The 22,187-nt window shown below is 44.9% G+C and overlaps 1 protein-coding gene and 5 non-coding genes across 7 annotated transcripts; all 6 read left to right on the top strand.

Annotated features, from left to right (window-relative positions):
• The first annotated feature begins 99 nt into the window (after positions 1–99).
• TRNAC-GCA (transfer RNA cysteine (anticodon GCA)) lies at positions 100–171 on the top strand. Its single transcript has one exon. It is a non-coding gene; the product is annotated as a tRNA-Cys (tRNA).
• Positions 172–611: 440 nt separating this feature from the next.
• Positions 612–683, top strand: TRNAC-GCA (transfer RNA cysteine (anticodon GCA)). The gene has a single exon. It is a non-coding gene; the product is annotated as a tRNA-Cys (tRNA).
• A 619-nt stretch (positions 684–1,302) lies between these two features.
• On the top strand, positions 1,303–1,374 carry TRNAC-GCA (transfer RNA cysteine (anticodon GCA)). The gene has a single exon. It is a non-coding gene; the product is annotated as a tRNA-Cys (tRNA).
• A 420-nt stretch (positions 1,375–1,794) lies between these two features.
• TRNAC-GCA (transfer RNA cysteine (anticodon GCA)) lies at positions 1,795–1,866 on the top strand. Its single transcript has one exon. It is a non-coding gene; the product is annotated as a tRNA-Cys (tRNA).
• A 415-nt stretch (positions 1,867–2,281) lies between these two features.
• Positions 2,282–2,353, top strand: TRNAC-GCA (transfer RNA cysteine (anticodon GCA)). Its single transcript has one exon. It is a non-coding gene; the product is annotated as a tRNA-Cys (tRNA).
• A 2,503-nt stretch (positions 2,354–4,856) lies between these two features.
• Positions 4,857–21,848, top strand: CWC25 (CWC25 spliceosome associated protein). Of its 2 annotated transcripts, none has more exons than XM_085561803.1 (10): positions 4,857–4,911; positions 6,680–6,852; positions 7,989–8,225; positions 10,415–10,484; positions 11,845–11,969; positions 12,170–12,239; positions 14,940–15,037; positions 16,996–17,082; positions 19,415–19,576; positions 21,243–21,848. In XM_085561803.1, the coding sequence occupies exons 1-10, from the start codon at positions 4,894–4,896 to the stop codon at positions 21,355–21,357; spliced, it is 1,155 nt and encodes a 384-aa protein (XP_085417929.1). In that variant the 5' UTR covers positions 4,857–4,893; the 3' UTR covers positions 21,358–21,848. The 2 variants fall into 2 exon arrangements, with proteins under 2 accessions (XP_085417929.1, XP_085417928.1); XM_085561802.1 differs by having other exon boundaries at positions 14,934–15,037.
• The last annotated feature ends 339 nt before the right edge of the window (positions 21,849–22,187 follow it).

The following is a 22,187-nucleotide window of genomic DNA, read 5'->3' as shown; positions in this document are numbered from 1 at the left end:
GGGCTGGGAAACGGAATGGCAGGAATCACATTTGGCATCTTTTATCCCATTTAACTCCCAAGAAATATTTTGAATTTCCCTGGTGCAGGCGCTGTGCCAGGGGGTATAGCTCAGTGGGAGAGCATTTGACTGCAGATCAAGAGGTCCCCGGTTCAAATCCGGGTGCCCCCTCTCTTTTTTTTTCCTATTTTCCTCTAAATTTTCCCAAAAATTTGGCACAGGAAAAATCCATGGAAAGAAGGAAAACTCTGAGCTTGAGCTGTGCACTCAGTGCTGCTTCTGAGCTGCAGCATCCCAGGAACAGAGGTTCTGCTGCTGGAAAAATTTTGGGGCCGTGCTCTTCTCTGTGCTTCATTCTCTGAAATCACCACCAGAATTCATTTAAAATTTTCTTTATTAAATTATGTGAATGATTTTACGTACTAATTCTTTATCTCAGTTATTAAAGTCTATTAAAAATTTAATTTTTAAGATCAATTATCACCTTGAACTCCCTGTAGCTTTGCCAGGCGCTCCCTGGAGCTGTCAAGGGAACAAATCCAATCCCTGGACAGGAAAATTTTTAATTTCCCAATAAATATTTTAAATTTCTTTGTTGAAAAGCCGTGCCAGGGGGTATAGCTCAGTGGTAGAGCATTTGACTGCAGATCAAGAGGTCCCTGGTTCAACTCCAGGTGCCCCCTCTCTTTTTCCCTCTTTTCCCTTTTTTTCCCATGGAAAAATGAGGAAGATTCCTCCTTTTTTATACCCCCAGTGCCTGCGCTCACACAAATCACAAAGAAATCCCTGGAGGGGTTTGCTAGATGCCAAATTTGCATTTTGTACCTCTTCCAAAAGAGAAAGAAATGTAGAAATTACCTTTGGAAGCTTTGAGAATCTCCTGAGGTCGGGAATTTTTGTAAAATGAAGATGAGGATTTGATCCCGTTCATTACTTAGCCTGGTGTTTCTTTCCCTGCAGGCTCAAGGAGGACTAAAATAAGCACTTGATAGTTTAATTTCTTAATTAAAACAATTTTTTTTTCTGGGGAAAATACAGAATTCTGTATCATGTTTAAAGCTCTTGTGTGGTGCTCATTTTCCTTCCCGTGTACCAATGAAGGGCTGGCAGCTCCAGGATTAAAAACCGAGTGAAAAATCCTGCAGAAATCCAAATTTTTTTTTGGGGGGTGACAGAGCCCACACTCACCATTTGTTTCTGTGCAGATTTAGGAGAAAATTTCGGGGATTTTCCTGCAGTGGGAATAAAAACTGAGCTGGGTTGAAGGGATTTTATTTTTATTTTTTTTTGTTAGTTGGGACAGGGGGTATAGCTCAGTGGTAGAGCATTTGACTGCAGATCAAGAGGTCCCTGGTTCAACTCCAGGTGCCCCCTCTATTTTTTATTATTTTCCTCTTAATTTTCCCAAAAATTTGGCACAGGAAGAATCCCTGGGGAGCTCTGAGCTGGTGGGGTTTGGTTCTGAGCTGCAGCACCCCAGGAACAGAGGTTCTGCTGCTGGAAAAATTCTGGGGCTGTGCTTTGCTCTGTGCTTCATTCTCTGAAATCACCACCAGAATTCATTTAAAATTTTCTTTATTAAATTTTGTGATTGATTTTATGTATTCATCCTTTATTTTAGCCATTAAATTCTATTAAATATATAATTTTTAAGATCATTGATCACCTTGAACTCCTTGTAGCTTTGCCAGGCACTCCCTGGAGCTGTCAAGGGGAGAAATCCAATCCCTGGACAGGAAAATTTTTAATTTTCCAATAAATATTTTGAACTTTCCTATTGCAGGTGCTGTGCCAGGGGGTATAGCTCAGTGGTAGAGCATTTGACTGCAGATCAAGAGGTCCCTGGTTCAACTCCAGGTGCCCCCTCTCTTTTTTCCTATTTTCCTCTTAATTTTCCCAAAAATTTGGCACAGGAAGAATCCCTGGGAAGCTCTGAGCTGGTGGGGTTTGGTTCTGAGCTGCAGCATCCCAGGAACAGAGGTTCTGCTGCTGGAAAAATTTTGGGGCTGTGCTCCTCTCTGTGCTTCATTCTCTGAAATCACCACCAGAATTCATTTAAAATGTTCTTTATTAAATTATGTGAATGATTTTACGTACTAATTCTTTATTTCAGTTATTAAAGTCTATTAAAAATGTAATTTTTAAGATCAATTATCACCTTGAACTCCCTGTAGCTTTGCCAGGCGCTCCCTGGAGCTGTCAAAGGAAGAAATCCAATCCCTGGACAGGAAAATTTTTAATTTTCCAATAAATATTTTAAATTTCCCTGGCAAAAGTGTCAGGGGGTATAGCTCAGTGGTAGAGCATTTGACTGCAGATCAAGAGGTCCCTGGTTCAACTCCAGGTGCCCCCTCTTTTGCTGCTTTTTCCCCTTTTTTTCCTCCAAAAATTCCTCACACTCAGACCACGGGGAGCCTTCGTTACCCCTCTGAGGTGCCGGAAATTAATTGGTGATTTTTTACCAATCCTGAATTTCTCCCACTTTGCTGCGCTGAGTCCTACAGGAAACACAAAAACTCAACAACTGCAGCTCGAGTTTTTCCTGTTGGAGTTGTTACTCCTAATTTACAAAGTGAATTATGTGAATTATTGTTTCTTACCCCTCTCAGGTGCTGGAAATTAATTGGTGATTTTTTACCAAAATTGAATTTCTCCTTTGCCACTTTGCTGCACTGAGTTCTGCTGGAAACACAAAAACTCAACAACTGCAGCTCGAGTTTTTCCTGTTGGAGTTGTTACTCTTAATTTACACAGTGAATTATGTGTTAAATAGTGAATTATGTGGGGAGCCTTCCTTACCCCTCTGAGGTGCTGGAAATTAATTGGTGATTTTTTACCAAAATTGAATTTCTCCCACTTTGCTGCGCCGAGTTCTGCAGGAAACACAAAAACTCAAGAGTTGCTTCTCAGGTTTTTCCTGTTGGAGTTGTTACTCTTAATTTACCCAGTGAATTATGTGTACAACGCGTTTCCAGTAGCCACTTTGGAGTAATTACCTTTAATTTCCATGCTGAATAATGAACATTATTCGTTCCTTGCTCAGCGGTTTCCTCCGGGGGCAGCCCCGGGGCTCGAACCCGTGACCCTCGGCCCCGCAGGCGGCGGCGCTGCCCCTGCGCCACCGTCCCGCCGCGCCCCCCGGCGCCCCCCCCTCCCCGCGGCCGGGCCGTGGCGCAGGGGCAGCGCGCCGGGCTGGGGAGCGCGAGGCCGCGGGTTCGAGGCCGGGCTGGCTCCGGAGGGGAGAGACTGGGGCTATCCCGGGAGATGACAAGTTCTAAAGTGGGAAATGAGGGTCGTTATCCCGGAAAATCAGGGCTGTTATCCCGGGAAATCGGTGCTGTTATCCCGGGAAATCGGTGCTGTTATCCCAGGGCTGTTATCCCAGGAAATCAGCGCTGTGATCCCGGGAGATCAGGGCTGATATCCCGGGAAATCGGCGCTGTTATCCCGGGAAATCAGTGCTCTTATCCCGGGAGATCAGGGCTGTTATCCTGGGAAATCAGGGCTGTTATCCCAGGGCTATTATCCCGGGAGATCAGGGCTGTTATCCTGGAAAATCAGGGCTGTTATCCCGGGAAATCGGTGCTGTTATCCTGGGAAATCAGGGCTGTTATCCCGGGAAATCGGTGCTGTTATCCCGGGAAATCGGTGCTGTTATCCTGGGAAATCAGGGCTGTTATCCCGGGAAATCAGGGCTGTTATCCTGGGAAATCACTGCCATTATCCCAGGAGATCACAAGCTCCAAACAGGGAAATCAAGGCTGTTATCCCAGGAAATCACTGCTGTTATCCTGGGAGATCAGGGCTGTTATCCCGGGAAATCGGCGCTGTTATCCCGGGAGATCAGGGCTGTTATCCCGGGAGATCAGGGCTGTTATCCCGGGAAATCGGTGCTGTTATCCCGGGAAATCAGGGCTGTTATCCCAGGAAATCACTGCCATTATCCCAGGAGATCACAAGCTTCAAACAGGGAAATCAAGGCTGTTATCCCAGGAAATCACTGCCATTATCCCAGGAGATCAGGGCTGTTATCCCGGGAAATCGGCGCTGTTATCCCGGGAGATCAGGGCTGTTATCCCAGGAAATCACTGCTGTTATCCTGGGAGATCAGGGCTGTTATCCCGGAAAATCGATGCTGTTATCCCGGGAAATCCGGGCTGTTATCCCAAGAGACGACAAGCTCCAAACTGGGATATCACAGCTGTTATCCCGGGAGATCAGGGCTGTTATCCCGGGAAATCACTGTTGTTATCCCGGGAAATCGGCGCTGTTATCCCGGGAGATCAGGGCTGCTATCCCGGGAGATCAGGGCTGTTATCCCGGGAAATCGGCGCTGTTATCCCGGGAAATCACTGTTGTTATCCCGGGAAATCGGCGCTGTTATCCCGGGAAATCGATGCTGTTATCCCGGGAGATCAGGGCTGTTATCCCGGGAAATCGGCGCTGTATCCCGGGAGATCAGGGCTGTTATCCCGGGAGATCAGGGCTGTTATCCCGGGAAATCGGCGCTGTTATCCCGGGAGATCAGGGCTGTTATCCCAGGAAATCACTGTTGTTATCCCGGGAAATCGGCGCTGTTATCCCGGGAGATCAGGGCTGTTATCCCGGGAAATCGATGCTGTTATCCCGGGAGATCCGGGAGATTGGGGTCCCTTCCCACCCACACCACTCTGGATTCCATGACCGGGATTAAAACACGCCCCAAGCCCGGTACCGAGGGGCTCCCCGCCGCTTCTTCCTCTTCCTCCTCCTCCTCCTCCTCCTCCTGCGCGCCGCCATCTTCCCCGCAGCCTCAGCGGCGCGCCGGAAGTGACGCGCGAGGAGGAAGTCTCGCGGTGGTGACGTAGTTCCTGTCCAGGGAGCGGCGGGGGACGCGCTCGTCCGGCGGCCGCGATGGGGGGGGGAGACCTGGTGAGAACCGGGAACCGGGGGATGAAGGGAAACGGCGGGAAATGAGGGGAAATGAGGGAACCGGGGACGGGGGGGATGAGGGGATGTGAGGGGAGAATGAGGGAACCCGGAACGATGAGGGGAAACGGGGGGAAATGAGGGGAGAATGAGGGAACCGGGAACTTGGGGATGGGGGGAAACGGGGAGGGGAAATGAGGGAACCGGGAACCGGGAACGGGTGGGATTGAGGGGATCGGGGGGAATGAGGAAGAACCGGGCGGGGCTGAAGGGAACCGGGAACCGGGGGGGATGAGGGAACCGGGAGATGAGGCGGAACAGGCACCGGGGGGGCTGAGGGGAAACCGGGGGATGAGGGGAGAATGAGGGAACCGGGAACAGGGGGGATGAGGGAACCGGGGGAATGAGGGGAGAATGAGGGAACCGGGAACGGGGGGGGATGAGGGAACCGGGGGGATGAGGGGAGAATGAGGGAACCGGGAACGGGGGGGGATGAGGGGAATGAGGAGAAGCGGGGGAAAGAGGGAACCGGGGTGCTGAGGGGGACCGGGAACGGGGGGGATTGAGGGGGACGGGGGGATGAGAGACACGGGAGATGAGGGGGAACAGGGACCGGGGGGCTGAGAGGGGAACATGGGGGGTGAGAGAGTCGGGGGGGAACATGGGGGGTGGGAGGGGAAGCCGCGGGTCCATTGCCCAGGCCCTTCCGTGCCGGTCCTGGTGCTGGTCCGGGTGCTGGTCCCATTCCTGGTGCCAGTCTGGGTGCTGGTCCCGTTCCTGGTGCCAGTCCGGGTGCTGGTCCCATTCCTGGTGCCAGTCCGGGTGCTGGTCCCATTCCTGGTGCCAGTCCGGGTGCTGGTCCCGTTCCTGGTGCCAGTCCGGGTGCTGGTCCCGTTCCTGGTGCCAGTCCGGGTGCTGGTCCGGGTGCTGGTCCCGTTCCTGGTGCCAATCCGGGTGCTGGTCCCGGTCCTGGTGCCAATCCGGGTGCTGGTCCCAGTGCTGGTGCCAATCCGGGTGCTGGTCCCGTTCCTGGTGCCAATCCGGGTGCTGGTCCCGTTCCTGGTGCCAATCCGGGTGCTGGTCCCGGGGCTGGTGCCAGTCTGGGTGCTGGTCCCGGTGCTGGTGCCAATCCGGGTGCTGGTCCCGTTCCTGGTGCCAATCCGGGTGCTGGTCCCGGTGCTGGTGCCAGTCTGGGTGCTGGTCCCGGTCCTGGTGCCAGTCTGAGTGCTGGTCCCGGTCCTGGTGCCAGTCCGGGTGCTGGTCCCGGTCCTGGTGCCAGTCTGGGTGCTGGTCCCGGTGCTGGTGCCAGTCTGGGTGCTGGTCCCATTCCTGGTGCCAGTCTGGGTGCTGGTCCCGGTGCTGGTGCCAATTCGGGTGCTGGTCCCGGTGCCAGTGCCAATCCTGGTGCTGGTCCCAGTGCCAGTCCTGGTGCCAGTCTCAGTCCAGGTCCTGGTCTTGGTGCTAATCCTGGTGCTGGTCCCGGTGCTGGTCCTGGCGCCAATCCTGGCACTAATCCATGCGCCAATCCCAGGCCCGGTGCTGGCCCCGGTGCCAATCCTGGTGCTAATCCCGGTCCCGGTGTTGCTCCCAGTGCCAATCCTGGTGCCAATCCCAGTCCTGGTGCTGCTCCCAGTGCCAATCCTGGTGCCAACTTCAGTCCCATTGCTGGTCCTGGCGCCAATCCTGGTGCTGATCCCGGTGCCAATCCTGGCACCAATCCTTGTGCCAATCCCGGTCCCGGTGCCAACGCCGGTGCCCTGCTGTCCCGCAGAACCTGAAGAAGAGCTGGCACCCGCAGACGCTGCGCAATGTGGAGAAGGTGTGGAAGGCGGAGCAGAAGCACGAGGCCGAGAGGAGGAAGATCGAGGAGCTGCAGCGGGAGCTGCAGGAGGAGCGGGCGCGCGAGGAGATGCAGCGCTATGCCGAGGACATGGGCACCGTGCGGTGAGGGCACGGGCACAGGGACACGGGGACATGGGCACCGTGCGGTGAGGGCACGGGGACATGGGCACGGGCACGGGGACATGGGCACCGTGTGTGACAGCACATGGACATGGGCACGGGGACATGGGCACCATGCGGTGAGGGCACGGGGACAGGGACACGGGCATGGGGACATGGGCACTGTGTGTGACAGCACATGGACATGGGCACCGTGCGGTGAGGGCACGGGGACATGGGCACGGGGACATGGGCACCGTGCGGTGAGGGCACGGGCACAGGGACACGGGGACATGGGCACCGTGCGGTGAGGGCATGGGGACATGGGCACCATGTGGTGAGGGCATGGGCACGGGGACATGGGCACGGGGATATGGGCACGGGGACATGGGCACCGTGCGGTGAAGGCACGGGAACATGGGCACCATGTGTGACAGCACATGGACATGGGCACCGTGCGGTGAGGGGACAGGGACATGGGGACAGGGACATGGGCACCGTGTGGTGAGGGCACAGGGACATGGGCACGGGGACATGGGCACCGTGCGGTGAGGGCACGGGCACACGGACACGGGGACATGGGCACAGGGACATGGGCACCATGCGGTGAGGGCATGGGGACACGGGCACCGGGTGCCAGGGCTTGGTTGAGGTTTTGGGGCAGGGTTGGACTCGATGATCCAGGGCTCTTCCAACCCAGTGGTTGAATTCTGGGAATTTGGGGGAATTTTGGGAATTCCCGGGGTTTGGGAGGTGGTGGAGCCACCAGCCCTGGAGTTGTTTAACCAAGGCTGGAGCTGGCACTGGGTGCCAGGCTTGAGGTGAAGTTTTGGGGCTGGGTTGGACTCAATGTTCTTGAAGGTCTTGGGCTGGGTTGGACTTAATGATCCTGAAGGTCTCTTCCAAACCACTGATTGAATTCTGGGAATTTGGGGGAATTTTGGGTATTTGGGAGAATTTTGGGAATTCCTGGGGTTTGGGGGGTGGTGGAGTCACCACCCTTGGAGGTGTTTAACCAAGGCTGGAGCTGGCACCGGGTGCCAGGCTTGAGCTGAGGTTTTGGGGCTGGCTCGAAGCCGACGCTGCCGAAGGTCTCTTCCCACCTCTGAATTCCGTGGATTTGGGATTTTTTGGCGCAGGAAGCGCGAGGAGAAGCTGGAGTGGATGTACCAGGGCCCCGGGGGCATGGTGAGCAGGGACGAGTACCTGCTGGGACGCCCCGTGGACAAGTTCATCCTGGCCAAGGTTGGGGACAAGGACGGCGAGCTGGGCGGCGACGCGGCGCTGCCGCCCGGCTCCGGCGGCGCCCGCGCCGGGCCCGGCTCCGTGCTGGACATGGCCACCAAGATCCGCGAGGACCCGCTCTTCATCATCAGGTGTGCCCGCCGCGGGGATCGCGGAGGGATCGGGGATCGGGAACGGGTCGGGGATCCGCTGTGGGGAATGGATCAATGAGCTGGTATGGGAAAGGGATCAATGAGCTGCTATGGGAAATGGATCAATGATCCGCTGTGGGGAATGGATCAATGAGCTGGTATGGGAAATGGATCGGTCATCTGCTATGGGGAATGGATCAATGAGCTGGTATGGGAAATGGATCAATGATCCGCTCTGGGGAATGGATCAATGAGCTGGTATGGGAAATGGATCAATGAGCTGCTGTGGGGAATGGATCGGGGATCCGCTGTGGGGAATGGATCAATGATCCACTATGGAAATGGATCAATGATCCGCTATGGGGAATGGATCAATGAGCTGCTATGGGAAATAGATCAATGATCCGCTATGGGAAATGGATCAATGAGCTGGTATGGGGAATGGATCAATGAGCTGCTATGGGAAATGGATCAATGATCCGCTGTGGGGAATGGATCGGGGATCCGCTATGGGGAATGGATCAATGAGCTGCTATGGGAAATGGATCGGGGATCCGCTATGGGGAATGGATCAATGAGCTGCTATGGGAAATGGATCAATGATCCGCTGTGGGGAATGGATCAATGAGCTGCTATGGGAAATGGATCGGTCATCTGCTATGGGGAATGGATCGGGGATCCGCTGTGGGGAATGGATCAATGGGCTGTTATTGGAAAGGGATCAGTGATTGGGTGTCGGGAATGGATCGGGGATCCGCTATGGGGAATGGATCGGTGATCCGCTATGGGGAATGGATCAATGAGCTGTTATTGGAAAGGGATCAGTGATTGGGTGTCAGGAATGGATCGGTGATCCGCTATGGAGAATGGATTGGTGATCTGCTATGGGAAATGGATCAGTGATCAGCTCTGGGAAATGGATCAATAATAGGCTATGGGAAATGGATCAATGATCCGCTATGGGAAATGGATCAAAATGAGCTGTTATTGGAAAGGGATCAATGATTGGGTGTCAGAAATGGATCGGTGATCTGCTATGGGGAATGGATCGATGAGCTGCTATGGGAATGGATCAATGATCCACTATGGGGAATGGATCAATGAGCTGGTATGGGAAATGGATCAATGAGCTGTTATTGGAAAGAGATCAATGATTGGGTGTCGGAAATGGATCGGTGATCTGCTATGGGAAATGGATCAATGAGCTGGTATGGGAAATGGATCAATGATCTGCTATGGGAAATGGATCAATGGCTTGGGAATGTTGTATTGTCCTGCGAATAGAAATGGATTCTAAATATTGTGTTATCCTATAAATAGATATCCTATAAATATCCTTTTATACATTTATGTTTTTTTATATCTATCATATATATGTTTTTATATCTATATATATATGGATATGTATATCCTAATATATACCTTATAAATATAATAGTTACCTGTATCAAAAGCAGTTCAATTAATTATATATATTATCTTATAAATATATATCTCATAATGTATATATCCTATAAATATCCTAATATGTATATATATTAGGATATAGCCTAATATATATCCTATAAATATGTGTATTATCCTATATCGGTAGCAATTAAATTGATTATTCATTATCTGGTATCAACAGGAGTTCAATTGATTATTAACTATCCTATATCAAAAGCAGTTCAATTGATTATTAATGATCCTGTATCAAAACAGTTCAGTTGGTCATTAATTATCCTATATCAAAAGCATTTCAATAGATTATTAATTATCCTATATCAAAAGCAGTTAAATTGATTACTAATTATCCTGTATCAATAGCAGTTCAATTGATTATTAATTATAGAAGTTAAATGGATTATAAATTATCCTGTATCCAAAGCAGTTCAATTGATTATTAATTATTCTGTATTAAAGCAGTTCAATTGACTATTAATGATCCTGTATTAAAGCAATTAAATTGATTATTAATTATCCTATACTAAAAGAGTTCAATTGATAATCAGAAAGGGGAAATTCCTCCTCATTTGTGCTAAATACACAATATTTCTATTTTTTCCTGTTTTCTGTATTTTTAGACTTGCTGGATTCTCTCTGTGAAAATGTGATTTAAAAACTGATTTTATTTTTTATTTTTTTATTTATTTATTTTTTTATTTTATTTTTTTATTTCTTATTTTTAATTTTTTTTCCTGCTTTAGGAAGAGGGAGGAGGAAAAGAAAAGAGAAGTTTTGAACAATCCAGTGAAAATGAAGAAAATCAAAGCCTTGGTAGGTGTGAGGCAGGGGAGGAGCAAAAATCAGAATAAGAAACTCAATTTTCAGACTTAAATAAAATTTTCTGCCTTGAAATTTATAAATGTCTATAGACTTTTATAAATATCTAAATTTTTATAAAGATATTTCTCTGTAAAGACATTATTTTACACCTTTAAATACAAAAAAATCTACAAATACATTTAAATTAAAAATATCTATAATCTTTAGAAATTTATTCATATTTTTATATTTCTTGTAAACAGTGTAAAGATATTTTTGCCTCAGGTTTTGAGCAGAAAAATCAGAATTTTTATTGTAATTTTTTATAAGTAATTCTATATAATATATTAATTTTTTATATATATGACATAAAATGTCATACAAAATCATAATATAAAATTATAATACAATATGAAATATAACATTCAATGTAATATAAAATTTTATTTATTTTTATTAGGGTATTTATAAAAATTGATATAATATATAGAATTTTATATGTATAACAGAAAGTATAAAAATTATAATACAATATAAAATATAATATTTAAAACTATGTATTTTTATAAAGGTATTTTTAAAAATTAATACAATATATAAATCTTATATATAAAAACATAAAATATTACATAAAGTTATAATATAAAATTATGTTGTAATACAAAAACTATTTATTTTTATAAAGGTATTTATAAAAACTTATATAATATCTAAATTTGATATATAACATAAAATAGGATATAAAATTATAGCATAATATAAAATTATAATGTAATCTGAAATTATGTTTTAATATAACATATAATATAAAATTTATTTATTTTTATCAAGGTATTTATAAACATTTATATAATATATTTTTATATATAATGTAAAATATAATATACATTTTTTATTATAATATAAAATATAATATGAAATAAAAATTTATTTATTTTTATACAGGTATTTATAAAATTTTATATAGTATATAAATTTTATGTATATAACATAATTTTATGTTATATTTTAATTTTATAATGTAAAATTATAATATAAAATTAAAATGTATTTATTTTTATAAAGATATTTATGAAAATTTATATCGCATATAAATTTTGTATATATAACATAAAATAGAATATAAAATTATAATATACAATTACATTATAATATAAAACTGTAAAACATAATATAAAAAATTATTTATTTTTAAAGGTATTTATATAAATATATTAAAAATATATAACATAAATAACTTACAAATTTATTAAAATTCATAACGCAGGCACTGCAAAGCCTTTTTCTTCCACCTTTAACAACAAAAATCCAACAATTAAAATAAAATATTTTGAAATATATTAATTTTTTCTATTTTTTTTTTTCCCTGCAGCTTCAGAGCAGTTTGGAGAAAAAGGAGAGGAAGAAGAAGAAGGAAAAGAAGAGGAAGCACAAAAAGCACCGACGGCGCAGCTCCAGCACCTCCAGCTCCGAGGAGGAGGAAAAAACCAGAAATAAGTGAATTTTATTTCATTTTTTATTTAATTTTTTCCTCCATTTCTCCTCCTTTTCCACCCGTTCTCTCTCACCTTTTTACCTAATTAATACTCCTAATGAATTACTCAATTAAATGATTATTTAGTGGGTTAAGGTCTGCTAAAAATTGATTTATTTTTGCAATTTGTTGGCTTCAAAAGGATTTTATTTTCTTTTTTTAGGTCTCAGAAAAAGCTGGAGAATTCCTCCTGCAAAGCTGCTCCTTCCAAAATCCCGGGATATGGTTTGCAGGTACAACCCAGGGAGGGGGAAAATTGGGAATTTTGGGAATTGCTGCAGCAGCTGGAAGAGGAATTAATAAATTTTAGATTTAATTTGGAGCCATTTAAGCCTTGAAATTCAAATTATTTGGGATTTTTGCTTGGAATTCAGGGTGAGGTTTGTTCCTCATTATCCATGGAATGAATCCATGGAATCATGGAATGGTTCCATTCATTCCATGTGAGTGGGACATGGTTTAATAAATTTTGGTTCAATTTGGAGCCAAATTTGGTTCAGATTGGAGCCACATCCCAAATTCCAAGCAAAAATATGGAATAATTTGAATTTCAAGGCTTAAATGGCTCCAAATTGAATCCAAAATTTCTTAAATCATGTTCCACTCTCATGGAATGAATGGAACCATTCCATGGATTGATTCCATGGATAATGAGGAACATGTGAACAAGCCTTATCCCAAATTCCTGAATTCCTTATCCCAAATTCCCAGCAAAAATCCATCTGAGCTTGGAATAATTTGAATTTTAAGGCTTAGATGGCTCCAAATTGAATCCAAAATTTATTAAACCGTGTTCCACTCACATGGAATGAATGGAACCATTCCATGGATTCATTCCATGGATAATGTGGAGCATCTGAACAACCACATCCCAAATTCCAAGCAAAAATCCATCCGAGCTTGGAATAATTTGAATTTCAAGGTTAGATGGCTCCAAATTGAATCCAAAATTTATTAAACCATGTTCCACTCACATGGAATGAATGGAACCATTCCATGGATTGATTCCATGGATAATGAGGAACATGTGAACAAGCCTTATCCCAAATTCCTGAATTCCTTATCCCAAATTCCCAGCAAAAATCCATCCGAGCTTGGAATAATTTGAATTTTAAAGCTTAGATGGCTCCAAATTGAAAACAAAATTTCTTAAATCATGTTCCACTCTCATGGAATGAATGGAACCATTCCATGGATTGATTCCATGGATAACATGGAGCATCTGAACAACCACATCCCAAATTCCCAACAAAACTCCATCTGAGCTTGGAATAATTTGAATTTCAAGGTTAGATGGCTTCAAATTGGACCTAAAATTTATTAATTTAACCTAAAATTTATTAAACCATGTTCCATTCCATCATTCCATGGATTCATTCTATGGATTCATTCTATGGGTAACGAAGAGCACCTGAACAACCTTATCCCGAATTCCTCACCCCAAATTCCAAGCCGAAACCTGGAATAATTTGAATTTCAAGGTTAGATGGCTCCAAATTGAATCCAAAATTTCTTAAATCATGTTCCACTCACATGGAATGAATGGAACCATTCCATGGATTGATTCCATGGATAACATGGAACATCTGAACAACCACATCCCAAATTCCCAACAAAACTCCATCCGAGCTTGGAATAATTTGAGTTTTAAGGCTTAGATGGCTCCAAATTGAATCCAAAATTTCTTAAATCATGTTCCACTCTCATGGAATGAATGGAACCATTCCATGGATTGATTCCATGGATAACATGGAACATCTGAACAACCACATCCCAAATTCCCAACAAAACTCCATCCGAGCTTGGAATAATTTGAATTTCAAGGTTAGATGGCTTCAAATTGGACCTAAAATTTATGAAACCATGTTCCACTCACATGGAATGAATGGAACCATTCCATCATTCCATGGATTCATTCTATGGATTCATTCTATGGGTAACGAAGAGCACCTGAACAACGTTATCCAAATTCCTCACTCCAAATTCCAAGCCGAAACCTGGAATAATTTGAATTTCAAGGTTAGATGGCTCCAAATTGAATCCAAAATTTATTAAACCATGTTCTACTCACATGGAATGAATGGAACCATTCCATGGATAACATGGAGCATCTGAACAACCACATCCCAAATTCCCAACAAAACTCCATCTGAGCTTGGAATAATTTGAATTTCAAGGTTAGATGGCTTCAAATTGGACCTAAAATTTATTAATTTAACCTAAAATTTATTAAACCATGTTCCATTCCATCATTCCATGGATTCATTCTATGGATTCATTCTATGGGTAACGAAGAGCAAACCTGAACAACCTTATCCCGAATTCCTCACCCCAAATTCCAAGCCGAAACCTGGAATAATTTGAATTTCAAGGTTAGATGGCTCCAAATTGAATCCAGAATTTATGAAACCATGTTCCACTCACATGGAATGAATGGAACCATTCCATGGATTGATTCCATGGATAACATGGAGCATCTGAACAACCACATCCCAGATTCCAAGCAAAAATCCATCTGAGTTTGGAATAATTTGAATTTCAAGGTTAGATGGCTCCAAATTGAATCCAAAATTTATGAAACCATGTTCTACTCACATGGAATGAATGGAACCATTCCATCATTCCAGGTATTCATTCCATGGGTAACGAGGAGCACCTGAACAACCATATCCCGAATTCCTCACCCCAAATTCCAAGCCGAAACCCGGGATAATTTGAATTTCAAGGTTAGATGGCTTCAAATTGGACCTAAAATTAATTAAACCATGTTCCACTCACATGGAATGAATGGAACCATTCCATCATTCCAGGTATTCATTCCATGGGTAACGAGGAGCACCTGAACAACCTTATCCCGAATTCCTCACCCCAAATTCCAAGCCGAAACCCGGAATAATTTGAATTTCCCCCTTTCTGTCCGCTCTGAGTCGCAGGTGAGGCGCCCCCGGAGCCCCTCCAGGTCCCCCCAGGAACGTTCCAGCAGGAGGAACCCCCAGAGGAGCTCCGCGTCCCCCTCCAGGCCCAGCCGAGTGTGAGTGGGAATTCCTGCCCCTCTCTGGGCTGGGGTTTGTTGTTATTTATTGGTTTGGTAAACTTTTCCAATATTTGGAGCTGGAATTCCCAAGCCAAGGCAGGAATCAGCTCCAGTTGTGAGTAACAAGGGATTTAAACACCACCATGAATAACTTGGAGCAGGGTGCAGGGAGATGGAAATTCCCAAATATTCCTTTGGGAAAGGGTGACCCTGCTCCAAACACAAATCCCTGCTCCTTTCAGGGGAAAGATGAACGTTTGACAAGAAAATTTCACAAATGTGTGTGGTGTAAAAAAATCTCTGCTTGATTTTCCTGCTTCTCTCAGGGTGAGGATTGAGAGGATGGTTTGTGTTCAGACTCAGTTTGTTAAACTTTTCCAATATTTTGAGCTGTAATTCCCAACCTAAAGCAGGAATATTAACCCAGCTCCAGCTGTGAGTAACAGGGGATTTAAACACCACCATGAATAACTTGGAGTAGGGAGCTGGGAGATGGAAATTCCCAAATATTCCTTTCGGAAAAGATGACCCTGCTCCAAACACAAATCCTTGCTCCTTTAGGGGAAAGATGAACGTTTGATAAAGTTTCACAAATATGTGTGGAGTAAAAAAAAAATCTCTGCTTGATTTTCCTGCTTCTCTCAGGGTGAGGATTGAGAGGATGGTTTGTGTTCAGCCTCGGGTGTTTGTTGTTATTTATCATTTTGTTAAACATTTCCAATATTTTGAAATATTCCCAAGCCAAGGCAGGAATCAGCTCCAGCTGTGAGTAACAGGGGATTTAAACTCCACCATGAACAACTTTCCAATATTTTGAGCTGTAATTCCCAACCTAAGGCAGGAATTTTGTGTTCAGACTCAGGTGTTTATTGTTCCTTTTCAGTTTGTTAAACATTTCCAATATTTTGAGCTGGAATTCCCAACCCAAGGCAGGAATTTTGTGTTAAAACTCGGGGTTTTTGTTGCTTTTTATCAGCGTGTTAGACACTTTCAATATTTTGAGCTGTAATTCCCAACCCAAGGCAGGAATTTTGTGTTCAGACTCAGGTGTTTATTGTTCCTTTTCAGTTTGTTAAACATTTCCAATATTTTGAGCTGGAATTCCCAACCTAAGGCAGGAATTTTGTGTTAAAACTCCGGGTTTTTGTTGCTTTTTATTAGCGTGTTAGACATTTTCAATATTTTGAGCTGTAATTCCCAACCTAAGGCAGGAATTTTGTGTTCAAACTCAGGTGTTTATTGTTCCTTTTCATTTTGTTAAACATTTCCAATATTTTAAGCTGTAATTCCCAACCTAAACCAGGAATTTTGCATTAAAACTCGGGTTTTTGTTGCTTTTTATCAGCATGTTAAACATTTTCAATATTTTGAGCTGTAATTCCCAACCTAAACCAGGAATTTTGTGTTCAAACTCGGGTGTTTGTTGTTCCTTATCAGTTCTGCAGTCTCTCACTAGCAAGGCACAAAATGCCCAACTGGCTCTTGTTCCAAGGTATTTTAAGGCTAAATTACCCAATTAAGAAATCAATTATTTTCACTTTTAACCCAATAACTGACCACTCAAAACCTGCACTGTGGGCTTTCCTGTCCAGTTCCAACACACCACCCAAACCCCTGGAGGAGAAGGAAGAAGAAGGTGAAGAAGAGCAACAAGTGATAGAAATGTAGATCTCTTCAAACTGATCATTCAATCTGTTAAATTGCCTTTATTTCATACAGCTAAAATGCTAAAAGCAGGCAATTTGTTGTTTGCTGATGAAACAATTCAAAAATAAACTCAGATTTTATTCACGTTAGGATTGTTCCTAGAATGGCCAGGTACCAGCCCTGCAGCTGTGGGAGCTCCCTCACTCTCAGAACCTATTCAAACCCTCAGGGAATGTTTAAAAATGTTTAGAAATGTTTAAAAATGTGGATTTTGGTGCTAAAAAATGTGGGTATTTTGGGCTTTGCAGGCACAGCAGCCGGGAGGAGAAAGGCAGAAGCAGGAGTCCTTCCCCAAAAAAAAGCTTCAGGCGCCAGCACCCCCCGGGCTACACCAGGTCAGTGCCACCCTGTCCTTGTCCCTGTGCTGGGCACAAAGCCCTGGGCACCAGATTTTCCTCTGGTGGCAGCAGGGGGATGGGGGAAACCTCCAAAAAATCACAAACGGGGCTCACCTGGGGGTGGAGGCACCACCCCTGGAGGTGTTCAACCACCCTTGGAGGTGTTCAGCCACCCCTGGAGGTGTTCAACCACCCCTGGAGGTGTTCAACCATTCCTGGAGGTGTTCAACCACCCCTGGGGGTGTTCAACCATCCCTGGAGGTGTTCAACCACCCCTGGAGGTGTTCAACCACCCCTGGAGGTGTTTAACCACCCCTGGGGGTGTTCAACCACCCCTGGGGGTGTTCAACCACCCCTGGAGGTGTTCAACCACCCCTGGGGGTGTTCAACCATCCCTGGAGGTGTTCAACCACCCCTGGAGGTGTTCAACCACCCCTGGAGGTGTTCAACCATTCCTGGAGGTGTTCAACCACCCCTGGAGGTGTTCAACCATCCCTGGAGGTGTTCAACCACCCCTGGGGGTGTTCAACCACCCCTGGAGGTGTTCAACCATCCCTGGGGGTGTTCAACCACCCCTGGGGGTGTTCAACCACCCCTGGAGGTGTTCAACCATCCCTGGAGGTGTTCAACCATCCCTGGGGGTGTTCAACCATCCCTGGAGGTGTTCAACCACCCCTGGGGGTGTTCAACCATCCCTGGGGGTGGCACTGGGTGCCAGGGTTTGGTTGAGGAGTTGGGGCTGGGTTGGACTTGATGATCCTGAAGGTCTCTTCCAACATGGTCGTTCTGTAATTCTGGGAATTTTGGGTATTTGAGGCAATTTTGGAAATTTCTGGGGCTTGGGAGGTGGTGGAGTCACCACCCCTGGAGGTGGCACTGGGTGCCAGGGTTTGGTTCAGGTGTTGGACTCGATGACCTTGAAGATCTCTTCCAACCCAGTGGTTGAATTCTGCGAATTTTGGGAATTTGGGGAAATTTTGGGAATTTCTGGGGCTTGGGAGGAGGTGGAGCCACCACCCCTGGAGATGTTCAACCAAGGCTGGAGGTGGCACTGGGTGCCAGGGCTTGGTTGAGCTGTTGGGGTTGGCTTGGACTTGATGATCCTGAAAGTCTCTTCCAACCCACTAATTGTGAAAATTCTGTAATTGGGAGGTTCTGTCCCATCAGAGAAAAAAAAAAAAAATTATTCTGACAGCATCATCTTGGAATTACAACCAATTAGGAGTTCAATTAAATCCAAGAGGGATTAAAATTAAATTGAAGAGGGAGATTAAAATTAAATTGAAGAGGGAGATTAAAATTAAATTGAAGAGGGAGATTAAAATTAAATTCAAGAGGGAGATTAAAATTAAATTCAAGAGGGAAAATAAAATAAAATTGAAGAGAGAGATTAAAATTAAATTCAAGAGGGAGATTAAAATTAAATTCAAGAGGGAAAATAAAATAAAATTGAAGAGAGAGATTAAAATTAAATTCAAGAGGGAGATTAAAATTAAATTCAAGAGGGAAAATAAAATAAAATTGAAGAGAGAGATTAAAATTAAATTCAAGAGGGAGATTAAAATTAAATTCAAGAGGGAGATTAAATTCAAAAAGGAGAAAAGAGCCTCCTGCTGGGTTATGGGGAGGCAGAACATTTTAAAAATGGGCATTTAGAAAATGTCCTCACAAGCTGACAAACCTGTGTTGAATCCTCCTAATTTTGGGGGATTTTGAAGCAAATTTGGTTGATCTGAACCTTTTCCAACCTGAACAATTCCACCACCCCAAAGTGAGGAAGGTGAGGGGCTGTGGGGCACTGAAAAAATCTTCACAGAAAAATCTCTCCAGAAATGTTTTCCTGTGTAGATTATTTCCTGTTACTGTTTGAAAATTAAAATTAAATCCAAATTTCCACCACTACAGGAAAACCCCTTTGCATCCGGCTTTATCATTTAGATCAAGAAAATTAATGTCTTTCCACAAGTGTTGATAAGTCTTTGGGAATTTTAATTAATGAGCATTCAGTTTTCCCTCTAATAAAAATAGATTTGCCCTATAGACTCTTCAGGAAGATTTTTGACCTCGATATTTGATATTTTTATCTTTTAATAAAGATAAAGACTAGGATATTAAAGGTTTGTAGGAATTCTCTATGTGATGCTTCTGTTCCCTCTCAGAATCTAACAAAACAATCACTGATTTTTGCTTTTTTTTTTTTTTTTTTTAATTAACCTCACTCCTGCGAGTGCATTATTTTAATTTATAGCTTGGCAGGTTTTTGTCTCTGCCAAAATCTGGTGGTTGTGAAAACGGTTTCACGCAGGGATGTGTCTGTGTGTGCAAACAGGAAGATTTCTCCTGAGGAACTGGAGAGGAAACGTCAGGAAATGATGGAAAATGCCAAGTGGAGGGAGGAGGAGAGAGCCAAAAACCTGAGGAAGCACCGAAAGGAGGAGGAGCTGGAGAGGGAGCTGGAGAAACTCGACTCCAGGGATGGGAAATTCTTCCAGTGAGTCTTTCATTCCTTCCTCATCCAAGGGGAAATTCAGATTTTTGGGGTGGTTCAGATCGTCTCCCTGACAGAAATGCTGTTCCCAAATTTCCCCTCCGCTCAAAAAAATTCAGATTGTGGCTTGGAAATTGAGATCGTGGCTTTAAAATTGAGATTATGACTTGAAAATTGAGATGATGGCTTTGAATTTGAGATTATGGTTTGAAAATTGAGATTATGGCTTTAAAATTGAGATTTTGTCTTGAAAATTGAGATTATGGCTTTAAAATTGAGATTATGGCTTTAAATTTGAGATTATGGTTTGAAATTTGAGATTATGGCCTTAAAATTGAGATTATGGCCTTAAAATTGAGATTATAGTATTAAAATTGAGATTATAGTATTAAAATTAAGATTGTGGCCTTAAAATTGAGATTATGGCTTTAAAATTTAGATCATGGCCTTAAAATTTAGATTGTGGCCTTGACCATCTCCCCGTGGCTGACAGAACTGCTGTTCCCGAATTTTCCCTCAATCCAAAAAATTAAAATTATGGTTTTAAAATTGAGATCATGGCCTTAAAATTGAGATCATGGCCTTAAAATTGAGATTATGGCCTTAAAATTCAGATCATGGCCTTGACCATCTCCCTGTGGCTGACAGAACTGTTCCCAAATTTTCCCTCTCAACCCAAAAAATTGAGATCATGGCCTTGCACATGAAGGGACCTTAAACCCCATCCAGGGTCACCTCCCACTGTCCCTGCCCAAGGTGGGATCACAAAATCACAGAATTTGGAACATTTTGGGTTGGAAAGGACCATAAACCCCATCCAGGGCCACCTCCCACTGTCCCTGCCCAAGGTGGGATCGCAAAATCACAGAATTTGGAACATTTTGGGTGGAAAATGACCTTAAACCCCATCCAGGCCCAAGGTGGGATCACAAAATCACAGAATTTGGAACATTTTGGGTTGGAAAGGACTTTAAACCCCATCCAGGCCCAAGTGGGATCACAAAATCACAGAATTTGGAACATTTTGGGTTGGAAAGGACTTTAAACCCCATCCAGGCCCAAGGTGGGATCACAAAATCACAGAATTTGGAACATTTTGGGTTGGAAAGGACTTTAAACCCCATCCAGCCCAAGGTGGGATCACAAAATCACAGAATTTGGAACAATTTGGGTTGGAAAGGACTTTAAACCCCATCCAGGCCCAAGGTGGGATCACAAAATCACATAATTTGGAACATTTTGGGTGGGAAATGACCTTAAACCCCATCCAGGGCCACCTCTCATTGTCCCAGGCTGCTTCTGGGACATTCCCTGCCCAAGGTGGGATTAGAAAATCACAGAATTTGGAACATTTTGGGTTGGAAATGACCTTAAACCCCATCCAGGGCCACCTCTCATTGTCCCAGGCTGCTCCTGGGACACTTCCAGCCCAAGGTGGGATCACAAAATCACAGAATTTTGGAACATTTTGGGTTGGAAATGACCTTCAACCCCATCCATGCCCACCTCCCCCTATCCCAAGCTGCTCCTGGGACCCTCCCAGCGATCCCTCCTCTCTGGGAATCCCATCCCAGCCCCTCCCAGGCAGGAATCCCACCCCAATTTCCATTTTCTGCTGCAGATCCGCCGTCCCTCAGTGCCAGGCTTGTTGTGATTTGTGTTTTTGCAGCCGTTTGAAGCTGGAGAGTGCCTCCACCTCCAGCCTGGAGGATCGAGTCAAACGCAACATCCACTCCCTGCAGAGGACTCCTGCTGCCCTGGAAAAGAATTTTATGCAGAGGTGAAGCCTGAGCTGGCTGGATTTTGGTTCCCGGAGGTGAGAGAGCTCTGCAGGAACAATTCCAGCTCCCCAGAGCGTTGAGGGGCTCCGAGTTTGGAGATTTTGTGTTTTAATTCTCAGCAGAGCTGCTGGTGTCACTTTTGTACATTATTACCAAACTTCCTGCCAGTGCCAGGGTCGAAGATTTATTTTTGTTGATCCTCAAAATGCAGAGCAGAACAGTGGAACCACCAAATGGAATTTGAGAAAAGCACTCAAACCCTGTTCCACACTTTCACCCTTTGCACCCACCCCTGGCAGCAGCTCCTCGGTCCCTCTCGCGTTTATTTCATTAATATTTGACCCCAAAAAAATCTGTTTATGAGGGGTGTGGGGAGCAAAAGGGCAACGAGCAAGAGCGCAGCTGGCACGGCAAGCGTTTCTCTGGGATTTTCTAATGTAAGTAATGTGTATATGTACAGCAGCGTAGATTTATTTGACATTTTTAATTAACAAGCTTGGCTGTCCTTTGTTGAACACCCTTCGTGGGAGGTGCAGGGGTGGGTGGGAGGGCTCGGTGAGGGTTCGGGGGGCCGCAGCAGCCGCTTCCCGGCTGTGTGCAGCCCCGGGACCGGCGTCGGGGGGTCCCGGTTGTCGCCCCGAGGGTCCCGGTGGGGTCCCCGAGGGGGCGCGGTCCCTTTAAGGGACGGCGCGTGACGCGCGGAACAGCCCATTCATAAATCCAGCCGCCTCGCTGCTGATTGGTCCGTTCCACAGCGGGGCGTGGCTCTGGCACAGCGATTGGACGAGACCATCTCCAGTAGGAGGGAGGAGGGAACGGGGTTTTTTTTTTTC

The sequence above is a fragment of the Lonchura striata genome, chromosome 27 (assembly GCF_050655825.1).
Source record: "Lonchura striata isolate lonStrDom1 chromosome 27, ASM5065582v1, whole genome shotgun sequence".
Lineage (NCBI taxonomy): Eukaryota > Metazoa > Chordata > Aves > Passeriformes > Estrildidae > Lonchura > Lonchura striata.
The sequence above is the reverse complement of the archived record's forward strand: the minus strand, read 5'-3'. Positions and strand labels throughout refer to the sequence as shown.